The sequence below is a fragment of the Scatophagus argus genome, chromosome 11 (assembly GCF_020382885.2).
Source record: "Scatophagus argus isolate fScaArg1 chromosome 11, fScaArg1.pri, whole genome shotgun sequence".
NCBI lineage: Eukaryota > Metazoa > Chordata > Actinopteri > Scatophagidae > Scatophagus > Scatophagus argus.
Window position 1 is genome coordinate 4,415,558 of NC_058503.1, and position 12,951 is coordinate 4,428,508.

Sequence of the window (12,951 nt, forward strand, 5' to 3'; positions counted from 1 at the left end):
TTTAAAGAAATACTAGTACACTTTTGTGGCCACTATTTATATCTTTCTAAACATTTGTAAAGTATTAAGTAATGTCTTACTCTGTTATTCATAATATCAAAACATGGACATAGTACTCATCACTTCATCTGCTTGAGGATAAATATTTTCTCTGACGAAGCTTGAACATAGTGAATATACAGTGAATAGAGCAGACTGCTGTGTAATGCAGACAACAGAAATAACAAGTTGTGTCTGATCAAAGTATCAGCTGGGGTTATATGTTTTTCCCCAAAGGCAAGGATTATCAGCTGTAGAGTGAGCTAATATTATGGAGCTAAGCATTTTATTTACTAATATTAATAAATGCATACTTGCCCTATAAGCTGATCAATCATCTCTACGTAGTTACTCTTTGACATTCAGTGTATGAAGTAGTTAAAGTGGTTATCCTGCCGACCGGGAGCCAAATTAGTCTTCATTTATAGCTGTACCCCATCTAGATCTGGACCAGAGTTTGATCACTGATCCAGAACCCAACACTGAGCCTAAAGTGAGTCAATGAAACCATTCCTTTTTCTAGGAAATATTCATCCAATTAAAAATCCTCTCTGCTTATCATGAAACTATAGTCATCATACAAACAAACACAGAAAGGATTTAGGCCTAAGTAGGCCAGAGACAGCTGCTGAGAGTCCGTCCTGCCCCTAATGGGTGCCTGTATGGCCCCACCCTGAACCTGGCCCTGCCTATCCGGAGGAGGGAGGATGAAAAGTCTGTGAGCACACAGGTGCATCTCGCAGACAGCTTAAAGACGGGACAAGGCAGACTTCGTCCCCAAGGAGCCAAACTCGGGTCAGTTTCCCTCAGATCACAAAGAGAAGGAAGGACTGGCTGGCCTTCATGGGACATCAGTGAATCGTTCAGGACAAGCTCTACAGAGACAGGTCAGTTCTCGGTGCTTGTGCCGGTGTGGCCGCTGCAGATCTCTGAACTCAATACCCTTTGGGCTGATTTCTTACTATAGTTAGAAGATAACTTAATTCGTCCCATAACGGAGAATTTTACAATCTATATACAATGTTATAGAGCTCACAACTAGAAAAATACTCACCACTGCTTATTAGTATTACAATGTCCGCCTTTCGTGTTTGATTCCTCTGTTTGGCCTGATTTTGTCTGACTCGCAAACAAATATGTCAACAAAATTAGCATTATTAGTATTATTAATATACGCAAACAAAAAAGAAAGAGCGTATTGTACTGCTCTTATATTAATGGTATAAAATTAATACATTAAAATTCATGAATCACGTCCAGAGCACAAATTGCCTTTTAGTATACCAAACGTTTATTCTTTAATCTTTATAAGGATGGAAGGAGCAAAGAGGCTGTATAGTGTTTCTCTTTTCAAGATTTCATCTGACCCAAGAGCTTATTCTGCTGCTCCAGTACTGTCACTTTATTACACTGAAAATCACTGCGCTGGAGCGCATAAAGCAGAGCGGGAAGACTATGTTTTACAAGTTGGGTTTCGACCTTTAAATGTAGATCACAGTTTAGAAAAAGATGTTCAAAACGATGATCATTCTGAGAAGGAACTAGGTTATTAATGCTTAACAATAGTAATCAAATAATAGCTGGTGGATCATCTTGTATTTGTTTTTACATGGGCTTTTTAAAGTATGTACGCTTTTCTCTTGGGAATCTGAATGACGCAGAATGTGATCAATTTTTCTTTCCTGATCCTTCTTGGCATATAGCTGCTCAACAGTTCCAAAACAATATATTTAACGCCTTACCTCATAGACCGTATTGATTTTTATAAATAGAAAAGACTGAGGAAGGTTGTGTATTGCTCAAAATGTAAAGAGGTTCATTGGTAACAGGTGATAATATCATGACTCAGCCGTTCGCAAGCAAGGATGGGCCGAGGATCAGCACTTTGAGAAACACATGATCAGTGAGCAACTGAAGGCCCATGAGGCTCACTTCCCAAGTAACATAAAGAGCAAAATATGAGAGAAAAAAAATCTACTTATCAACTTATCAACTTATCAACTCATAGTTTGCTCAGTCACACGTTTGTAGTTAAGGAAATAATAAAATCAAGTCGTGGTATGATGGGTATGATGACACGCAGAGGAGTATTTTTAGTTTCTTTATGGTTGCTCATTGATGTTGTGACAGTCACAATGGTTTGTTGTCTCCATTTTGTGCCACTGTATCAGAAGGAATGTTTGCTAGCTAACAGTGGCAAAACACGTTTGTCTTTATTTAATGACATGTCGAGATCGACATGTCAATGATAAGATTTCATTTGACGTTGTTTTATTGATGTGGATTACTGAGCAAACTTAGATACAAAAAAAAAACTAACTTTGTAAATTATCAGAATAATAAATAAATAAAAACAATAATCTCCGCTGCCTCGAGGGTCCACTAGAGGGCGCGCTGGAGCCTGTGTGGGCTTGCGAACATTCAATAAACACAGTTCATTTGCATTCAGAGAGTTAAAGCAAGGCGTCTGGACTAGTGAAGATTAGGCTTGAAGACGTTTCACTGCTAATCCAAGCAGCTTCATCAGTTCTGAAAACTGACTGGTGGGGAACACACATATACCCCTCAGTGGGAGTGACTAAGTGAACTCTCCTGTGTTGTGCCATTCTTCTGTGGAGTGGCTAAAGAGGGGTCAAGGAAGCCATCTATGTTAAGTTGGAAAAACCTTATAGTATAGCTTGTCAAAAATAATTGTACTGTCTACTACTCATGAGTCAAAGTGATAAGCCAAACCACTAAAACAGAACTGGAGGCCAACAGCAAGTACAACTCTGTACCTTCTGAAAGTTAGACGCTTGTGTGGTTGCTCAAATGTTGTTTATCAACAAGCTGGATTTGTACTTTCTTGGCTGTTAACCTTTTGCTGAATTCCTGCCTTCTACAGGTTGTCTGACCTTCCAGAGTCCTCTTTGCCACAATGACTTGGGGCGCACTCTATGCCCAGCTGGGCGGTGTCAACAAACACTCCACCAGTCTTGGAAAGATTTGGCTCTCTGTCCTTTTCATCTTTCGCATCACCATACTGGTTCTAGCCGCTGAGAGCGTCTGGGGGGATGAGCAATCAGACTTCACATGCAACACGCAGCAGCCTGGCTGCAAAAATGTCTGTTACGACCACTTCTTTCCTGTGTCGCACATCCGCTTATGGTGTCTGCAGCTCATCTTTGTATCTACACCAGCTCTGTTGGTGGCCATGCATGTCGCCTACAGGAAACGTGGGGATAAGAGGACCATGTTGGCTTCCAACGGTGCAGAGAAGACCAAAGATACTGACCTGGAGACACTGAAAAAGAGGCGTCTGCCCATCACAGGCCCGCTGTGGTGGACGTACACCTGCAGCTTGTTCTTCCGGCTCATCTTTGAGGGTGGGTTCATGTACGCACTGTACTTCGTCTATGATGGCTTCCAGATGCCCCGGCTAGTGAAGTGCGAGCAATGGCCTTGCCCCAACAAGGTGGACTGCTTCATCTCCAGACCAACAGAGAAGACCGTCTTCACCATCTTCATGGTGTCCTCATCAGCCATCTGCATGGTGCTGAACGTGGCTGAACTATGCTACCTCATTGTCAAGGCGCTCATGAGGCTATCGACCAGGTCAAACAGGCGGAAACACAATTTCACCAGCACAGACAGCGGGATGCGGGATGATGCCCTTCTGCAGAACAAGAAGAATGAGCTGCTGTTGTCTTCCTCCACAGATTCGACAAGCAACAAGGCCATGTGTTAAAGTACAGCTATCAGTGGTGGATGAAAACCAGTGAAGAATAACAACACGAACTGTAAATCTAACCACGCGTAACAGTCATAGTTTGTGTCTGAAGTTTGGCAATTAGGCTCTAAATGTGAGATTTGTCTAGATTTGTGTCATGGGGAGGTGAAATACCTTCTGAAGCAGATTTTGAGACTGTGAACTCAAAGTTACCACAACAGAAATTATTGGCAATTAGAATTAGTTGGTAACTGGCCTGACCTACACTTTAAATCAGTGTATAATATTTACTCTGTGTTCCTACATACAGTCTCAAATTTACCACTAAAGTAAGATGTTCTTCCTGCAGGCAAAATACAGTAAAATAAAAAATTATTAGTGAATCTATAGTGTAGTAAAATTGAATATTTTTAAATCTGGAAAGATTCCTGCCTGTGTGGCTTGTTTTCAGAATAAAAAGTCACCAGCTTGTAGCAAATGTTTTTCAAACACAATCTTTGCATCTGTTGGTCTTCCACATTGTCACAGCAGGCGATTGAAAGTGGTTTTAGTTTAATGTTGCCACTTTGAAATTGCTTGAATGTGCTGAATATTGCACGTGTGACTGTTCTGAACCGGAGAGTGAATTAATCCATGCTGACATCTAGTGGTTCACAGAGGAAGAGGAAAGGAAAACAAATGAAAGCATGAAAAACAAAGAAGAAGAAAGGGCCAAGTGCCTTTGTCCTTTTATGTTTTAGTGTGTAGTTTACAAGAGCTGACAGCTGATTGTTTTACAGTGCTTGATATAAGCAGATACATTTTTAATGATCCTGTTTTGTTGAATCAAGCAACTGTAGCATGAAGTCAAGTTTTTAAAATTGGTTAATTGTCATTATTCAAATAATGCTTGAGTTGTTTTTATTATTGTTATTATTGTGTTTATAATTGCTGAGGAGTGTGTTGCACAGAATGAAGGAATGCTGTTGAATTTAGAAAAACGTGGTGAAGTCTTACTTTTCACACCGCAGTGGTTTGATAGATTTGATGCTTTTTGCTTTTCGATTGAATCAAAATGTCTTTTGTCTTTTACTTGAAGTGAATGTGATTGAAAAGTGCTTCTTTACATGAGTTTAACAACCTGAACACGGTGAGACGGTGTTTTGTGTTTTCAGGTGTGCATCCCTGATGATGCTGTTACTGTCCAAGTTAAACAGACAGCTTCAAGAAATGTTATGGCCTTGAGCACGCAGGTCTGTCATCACTGTTACCAAATGTGGTCTTCATAGATGGACAGATTCATTCACATGACTTTCCTTCACAGTTACCATCTAACTTACGTTCAGACCATCCAGGAGGTGTCCCGTTCGGTCCAGACCTGTCCTTGTGTTGTTGTGGCAGAGTGTGCTGACCCCAGCTGGCTGTATCAGCTTTCAGCATGTGCCTTATTTTAGCCACCACGCTAATCACTGTTCAACCCTCTTGATGTGAGCAACTACGGCCGCTGTCAAAGTGAAAACGTCTTTGTCCTGCCTCCATCCAGGAATAGCTGAGTTGGATTAGTCACATCTGTGCCGTTCTAAATCCTTTTATGTGAACAGAGATGTAGTGACTTGGTGATATTGACGTTACATAACTGGTGCACCTGATGTACTTCTGTGGAGTTACAGCAGGAAGTTTCATGTTGGCATTTTTTTTTTTCACTGTGTGAGAAAAGCTATGACCAAATGTCTGAAAAATGTCAAGTCATGCATTGTCACAGACAAAGCCCTCTGCAAGCTTTAGAAACAAATATTTATGATTTTTAAATAGATTGTTTAGTATTTCTGTTCTGTGTTGACCTTTGACCTCTTCCTTTCTGTGACAGCCAAATGACATTCTGATGTTACACAGCGACAAAGTGTTATTGACATTATTTTTGAGGCGTGAGCCTGATCATTCCAGTCCCAAGATGTTTGTTTTCAACTCTTTTTTTTTTTCCAATGGTTTACTAGTGTGATTTTAACACCAAACAACATACTAATGAAGAGATTAAATGTTTGTGATTGTGTTTTGTACCTAAGACTTTATTATTATTATTATTATTATTATTATTATTACATTTGCACTTTGATCTTTGAAGTCTTTTTGCTCTTCTTTTTCACAAATCAATAAAAAAAAAAATTCTGGGTGAAATTTTGGTCTGCTCAGAGAAAATTATATAAAGCTCACTTTGTCTTTTTCCCCACAAAGTATGAGGCCTTTCAGGTTTTCATGAATCTCTCAAAGGAACGTTTCATCTACACAGAGAAAACAGAGTCCGGAGGGGCAACCGTGACTTTATAGAGACCTTATGACTATTAACTGTACTTTTTCTCTTAAAATATGACAACATTACTCTTTCTGTAAACTTTACATTGACCGTTGCTGCATTTTGAGGGGTCTAGGGAATGTTCTCACTTTGCAGAGATTCAGTGCATGGTCAGGTTTTGGATATTTTCTGCGAAAGTTTTGGGAAGGGTTTTGGGCACTTTTTCGGCAACATTTTGGACAGGTTTTGGGGAGGTTGGCAGGGGCGTGGTGTGACTCCGGGCAGGCTGATGACTCTGTGGATTCACTCATGCATGGTCACACAATGTGACAGTCCAGACATGGCTGGAAACGTGAGGCAGCTCCGTCTAACCGAGCCCCATCTCCGACTCCAAGCCGCCTCCAAAAACTAACCCACAACAAAGGAAAAGTTTTCCTTGCGCGCGTTAACGGGCCCGGGACAGACAGCCAGGCTGACCACAAGCCTGGAAAAAAAAAGACAAAAGTTTGTGCATGAATGACTTTGTGAGGCAGCATTTAACCAAGAGTTTATTGAGCTGTCAGGAAGGCGACAAGTTGCAGGTCTGGGATCAGACAGACGGAGGGAGGGTCGCTGCAGCTGCGGGAGGTCTACACGCTTTTCAACGCACTCAAACGATGGCACCAACGATGGCTGATGGATTTGCTTTTCGTATTTAAGTATGACATCTCCGGCCTAAAGGTATGATGCTTAAAAAAACTGCCATGAATTTCCCCATGTACTTAAATGGGAGTAAAAAGAGAGTAAATAAATGAAGAACGGCGTGTTATCAGGTAATTAAGAGTTGAATTCAGATTTACTAAACACGATTGGGACAAAAGCCTGACAAAGCTTGCGGTGCTGTAACAGAGTCTGGGGTCTCTGGTACACTCTGTATTGTCAGCTTTGTATTTGAACCTGGCTGTGTCTGACACATTCATCACCATCCGACAGAAATGCCACAAATACCTTTGAAACGGACAGAAAATGTTTTCAAAGTTTGCCACGAATGCTTAAGTGGTAAAAGAAAAAGCACAACTTTCTGAGTTTGACAGCTACAACGTCCTCAATGTACTGGATTTATATCTTAAAGTCAAACTGTGACTCAGAGGTTGTACTGTTTTAGATTTAAGACTAATTTCAGCTTGTTTCACTTTTCAAAAACAGCTAGAAATGTTACACAACCTTATATGTGTTCTTTTGTTTAACATTTGATCTGCTAACCATTTGACTGAAAGTTTCACACACAGCAAATGAATTATTGTTTGACTAATGCTTTTCTCTTCCAGGTGTCATACATATTGTGAACCCTAGTCGATGGATTTATTACCTTTAATACAAGAATATTTTAGTAAGTTTCCCCTCTGCTCCGTGTGTGATGAATTTGTTGTATGGATAGTGTTTGTTTAGTGTACATTATACAGTCTAAAACATGTAAAGAATCACAATTTGTTTGCTCTGAACACATTTATCACCTGTGTATGATATAAAAGAGCATACATTTGTTCTACTTAAACTTTAAAATGTGGTTTGAAAGTCCTGTTTAAATGGCTAGTGTAAAATTAGTATTAAATCTATGACATGAAATGACAAAAGGAGTGCTAAGGAGATCAGTCTATCAGCACAAAATGAACTGACGATACTTTGTTTATTAATCAAAATCAAACAGCTTTCATTTTTCAAATGTGAGGATAGTAATTTTCTCTGTAATTATCTATAATTGTTTTGAATATGTTGGGGTTCCACAACATTGAACAAAACAAGCTGTTTAAAGGCACTCACATGTGCCCTGGGAAACTGTGATGTCAATTTTCTTACATTTTTAAAGTATACATAATTCCATTAATTAAAAAAAACAAAAAAGAAAGTTTATTTGAAACTCAAAAACAGCTCCAATCTAAAATATCACCAAAATTTTTAACATAGCTATTGTATCATTATCTTTCATTATTACAGTAAATCTTTCCTATTTGTTCCCAGTAGCTTTAGTATTACAGTTGACAGAAGGAGAGGTGAAGGGAGGGTGTGTATGTGTGTATGTCGGTATTTGTTTGTGTGTGTGTGTGTGTGTGTGTGTGTGTGTGTGCATGTGTGTTTGTGCATGTGCCACACCAGAGCCCCATCTCTGCTAAATGCTGTTTTCGAACATTATAATGTTGATCTCAGCACATGCCTGCTGGGCAGCGGAGCGAGCAGGTGAGAGGGAGAGACAGGCCTGACATAGAGAGAGAGAGAGAGAGAGAGAGAGAGAGAGAGAGAGAAAGGGAGAGCGAATCAGGGTTCAGTCAAACAGGTGGCCTATGCAGTACACGAGCTGCTAAAAACGTCTGTGTGTGGAGCAAATGCTGTGTTTCGGTTGGTTATCGATATCCGATGCCTACATGGCAGTTTTCTGTAGAGACCTCGTTCTGCTAAACATTTAATGAAAGAGAGAAAAATGTCTAGTCAACACCTCCACTCTCATGTATGTGCTTGTGTCTTCCTGTTTGTTCATATGTGTGGAGTGTTTAACCTCGGGATTAACTCTTAAGTCAAAATGATACCTTCCGTGTCTACGAGGGAAACCAGGGTCCGCGTGATGTAAATTTCATCATCAGAGGATGTATTTGTGGGCTCTGTGCCAACGTCTGCATACATCGTACCACAGCGCTACAACAAGCTAAGACCTGAATGTACTCCCATAGGATGTGCACACAGTCAGCTGCAGACACTACGGTTCAACTAGCTCTGTTTATACTACTTTCTGGGGTTCACCCTGAGCATGTGTTCCACACGTATGCAGGCATATTCCTTGTAGCTTGTTGTTTGTAGATATGCAGCTTGTTGTAGTATAGTTTCCACATGGACAAGTCTCCCAAGATCACAACAAATCGGAGGTATGCGGATGTCTGCACAAAGTCTATGTGGTCCCTGCTCTCATGGACACGGAAAGTATAATTTTGGCTTACGAAATACATTTGCATGTGTTTGAAATGCGTCCATCGAGTGGAGTCCGGTGGGTGGCACAAACAGAACCCCTACCCGTCCAGGATGTCTGTCGTTGACGGTGTATGCTTCTGTTTGACAGTATATTCAGGCCTTTACATGATAACATTGACAAATGTTCGGACCAACTTTGAGCACTTTGAACAGATTTATAAATGTTTCTTTAACTTTCTCTCATACTCTCTCTGTCCTCTTTTTGTTTTGCCATTTCTCCCCTCTTTGTCCACTCCAGCCTGTACTTTCTCCATAGGCTAGAAATCTTGAAGCATGGGCGACTGGAGCTTTCTGGGGCGGCTGTTGGAAAATGCTCAGGAGCACTCGACAGTCATCGGCAAAGTCTGGTTGACTGTTCTCTTCATCTTCAGGATCCTGGTGCTGGGGGCTGCGGCCGAAGAGGTCTGGGGCGATGAGCAGTCGGATTTCACCTGTAACACCCAGCAGCCTGGTTGCGAGAACGTCTGCTACGACGAGGCCTTCCCCATCTCGCACATCCGCTTTTGGGTGCTGCAGATCATCTTTGTGTCTACGCCAACTCTCATCTACCTGGGCCATGTGCTACACATCGTCCGCATGGAGGAGAAGCGGAAAGAGAAGGAGGAGGAGATGCGCAAAGCAAACAGGTTCCAAGAGGAGAAAGAACTCCTTTATAGAAATGGTGGAGACGCTGGTGGAGGAGGAGGAGGTGGCAAGAAGGAGAAGCCGCCAATCAGGGACGAGCATGGCAAAATCCGTATCAGAGGCGCATTGCTGCGTACCTATGTGTTCAACATTATTTTCAAGACCCTGTTTGAAGTGGGATTCATTTTGGGCCAGTATTTTCTCTATGGCTTCCAGCTGAGGCCCTTGTACAAGTGTGCACGTTGGCCCTGCCCCAACACCGTTGACTGCTTCATATCGAGGCCCACTGAAAAGACTATTTTTATTATATTTATGCTTGTGGTGGCTTGCGTGTCTCTTTTGCTGAATTTGTTAGAGATCTATCACCTTGGATGGAAGAAAGTTAAACAGGGCATGACAAATGAGTTTGCCCCTGACCATGAGTCACTGCGCCGCGTCGACATTGCAGAGCCTGAGTGTTTGACCTCGGCCTCCAGAACTGCCCCATCCAGCCTCACTTACCCTCCCAACTACACAGATGTGACGGCGGGCAGCGGGGCATTCCTGTCGCCCATGGGGTCGGCGGCTGTGCCCTCCACGGCGGAGTTTAAGATGGGCGACCTCCAGCAGGAGCAGTCCCTCCACCAGCCCTCCCCCTCTTCCCACTTCTACATCAGCAACAACAACAACCACAGGCTGGCCACACAGCAGAACTGGGCCAACCTGGCCACCGAGCAGCAGACTCGGGAGATGAAGGTCACCTCTCCCTTGCAATCCTCCTCTTCCTCCACCAGCACCAACAAGGAGCAGCAGTCCGTTGATCCTGCTCTGCTCCTTCCCACCAGCAACATAACCAGTAACACGAGCACAACCAACACAACCGCCGCTGCCGCCTCAAGCAGCAGCAGCCCTGACACAGCCTCTAATGCGGGCAGCTGGGGTGGGGGGAAGAGCGAGCAGGAGGAAGGCTACATCACCACCACCACAGTAGAGATGCACAAGCCTCCAGTTACGGTCAGCACAGACCCTCGCCGGCTCAGTCGGGCCAGCAAGAGCAGCAGCATCAGGGCCAGGCCAAGTGACCTGGCTGTCTAGATCTCTTCAGCCCTATGATGTCCCTAAACCCTCCATTACCAACAACCCGCTTTCCCCAACCCCACCCCCAAACACAGTGATTATCAGACAAATCATAGGCATGCCTAAAGCAAAAAAAACATCCGAACAAGAAAGGAAGGCAGGGCGACAAGAGACAGGAAAGCAAAATAATTGAAAACATTTAGGCAAATGTGACATAACTTAGCAGTCACTGATGTAGTGCAGTCGGTGAGTTGCAGAGTAGTTGAGGCAAGGTTTGTGTTTTTGGATGGTCTTAATTTATGCACACAAAATATGTGCTTTGCTATGAAGTCAGAAGGCTCCACTCAGCGGTGGATGGAGCATTGGACATTGTGATGTCGCAGTTGTGCTTCAAAATGGACACCTCTCACCAACCTGTTTGGTTTGGGGGAAGATCTTAGGGTGATTCTCTATTTTTCTTCTTCTTGTTCAGCCTAAAGGACTAATTATTCCAAATGAGAAGAATAATTTGTCGAAACAATGACTGAATTTTGTTTTGTTTTATTTGGAGGAAGCAGAAGTAGCTTTATTGTGCAGATCAGTTATTTCATGTATAGCCAGACAATTTGCTCATTTATCTTGTCCATCATGTTTATCTGGTTTCACAGTCATATTGGCAGCACAAAAGTCCACTGCATGTTGCTCTACATGTCAACAGGAAGTTCCCACATTTTTCCTTTGACCCGGAAGGTCTTTTGCTGCAGCACTACTGCACTACACATCTGTTGTGTGAGACACTTCATCCAGCAAGTGATTTTATCAACAAACATTTCAATTATTGTGTTACTTGTAGTTATGCACGCCAGTAGCCCTTCAACTCACCGATTCACTGACAACTTTGCATGATAAGGCTGACTGGCTTGGTTTTACCCACTATACATTGACGTGTTTCCTGTAGAGACAATCAGTATTGTGAATGAGATGGAATGGATAGAAATTGACAGAATAACAGATATAGGCACAGCGTGGACAGGATATGGGTCAAAACTGCTAATAAAAGTCATTCCTGAGATGCCTACAATGCACCTGGATCTCTACATACACTTTATTGTAAATATCCTAGAGATCTTATCATACTGTATTTTACAAAGGAGAAAAATAGCAGCAGAGTCCCTTACATCTGCCTCTGTCAGTGCTGCCTTCTCTCAACTTATCTGAAAAGACAAATCTCTCCACTAACTGCACAAATAACAAAATATTGCCTTCAAAGTATCTTGAACATGTCTGTCTTATACAAAAACATGGCAGCCACCGTTTGATAGCAAGAATAACGACCTCCCAAAGCTATTTGGTTAGACTTGAAACTGCTAAATGTTTTAGATTGCTGGCAGATATTTTGTCCTCAAAAGCACAGCCCCGTTTTTAATCATCACACCTAAAGATTTGCAGAAACTTTGGGAGTTAAATGATTTTCACCATCACACATTTTATGTGCTTCTTCATTGGTTTTATTCTGAAAAGTGCTAATTTTTTTTTTAAATTGAATTGAATTTTACTCATAAATTGCATACTTGTAGTAGTCAGTTTGTGATTTCAAAACAGCTAAAATTAAAAAAGACAAAACGACTGCCGTTGCAATTATCAAGGCGCCACAGTGCAGTCAACCTTGATGGCTTCTATTTTGTTGTGTTGATCTTGATTCTTAGAGATCTGTAGAAGCCCACGTTTTAACTGGGTTCATCAGCAGCTGCAGTCCCCTGTCTCTGTTGTTTTACTGTGCTGTTTGGTCCATTCACAATCCAGGCACTCATTTTCTTTCTTTCTTTCTTTCTTTTTTTTTTTTTTTAACTTTGCAACAACCTTAATCCACTGTATTATCCTGTGGGTTCACCTCTGGGGCAGAGTTGCAAGTACACAGTAACATTTTGTGAAACTCAATAATCTGCATTGGATATAGGGCAGGGCTTACAATTAAGCACTAGGGTTAAGCACTAATATGTTTGTGCAAAGTATTCCATAGCAACAGTACTACAGCAGTCAGTGTGTGGATTAATACACTGGAGTAAGAGCAGTGTAAAGTGGTACCAATTTTTTTTTTCCGGGGGGATGGGGGGTGGGGGAGTATAAAATGATAGTACTGTATGGTGTAAGAGTATCTGTACCCATATAGTTATAACGTGTAATACAATATCTTACTTCAGTTGCTTCAGTGACATTCAGTGCAAAGAGAAGCACAAAGAGAAGAATATATACCTACACAACACACAAGCAGGCTTTC

General features: G+C 41.8%; 2 protein-coding genes across 3 annotated transcripts; both read left to right on the forward strand.

The window, feature by feature from the left end:
* The first annotated feature begins 740 nt into the window (after window positions 1–740).
* gjb8 (gap junction protein beta 8) lies at window positions 741–5,926 on the forward strand. Its single transcript, XM_046404350.1, has 2 exons — window positions 741–926; window positions 2,924–5,926. The coding sequence occupies exon 2, from the start codon at window positions 2,957–2,959 to the stop codon at window positions 3,764–3,766; it is 810 nt and encodes a 269-aa protein (XP_046260306.1). The 5' UTR covers window positions 741–926; window positions 2,924–2,956; the 3' UTR covers window positions 3,767–5,926.
* Window positions 5,927–5,982: 56 nt separating this feature from the next.
* On the forward strand, window positions 5,983–11,438 carry gja3 (gap junction protein, alpha 3). 2 transcript variants are annotated; one of them, XM_046404347.1, is made up of 3 exons: window positions 5,984–6,737; window positions 7,325–7,386; window positions 9,253–11,438. In XM_046404347.1, the coding sequence occupies exon 3, from the start codon at window positions 9,288–9,290 to the stop codon at window positions 10,710–10,712; it is 1,425 nt and encodes a 474-aa protein (XP_046260303.1). In that variant the 5' UTR covers window positions 5,984–6,737; window positions 7,325–7,386; window positions 9,253–9,287; the 3' UTR covers window positions 10,713–11,438. The 2 variants fall into 2 exon arrangements, with proteins under 2 accessions (XP_046260304.1, XP_046260303.1); XM_046404348.1 differs by lacking the exon at window positions 7,325–7,386 and having other exon boundaries at window positions 5,983–6,737.
* The last annotated feature ends 1,513 nt before the right edge of the window (window positions 11,439–12,951 follow it).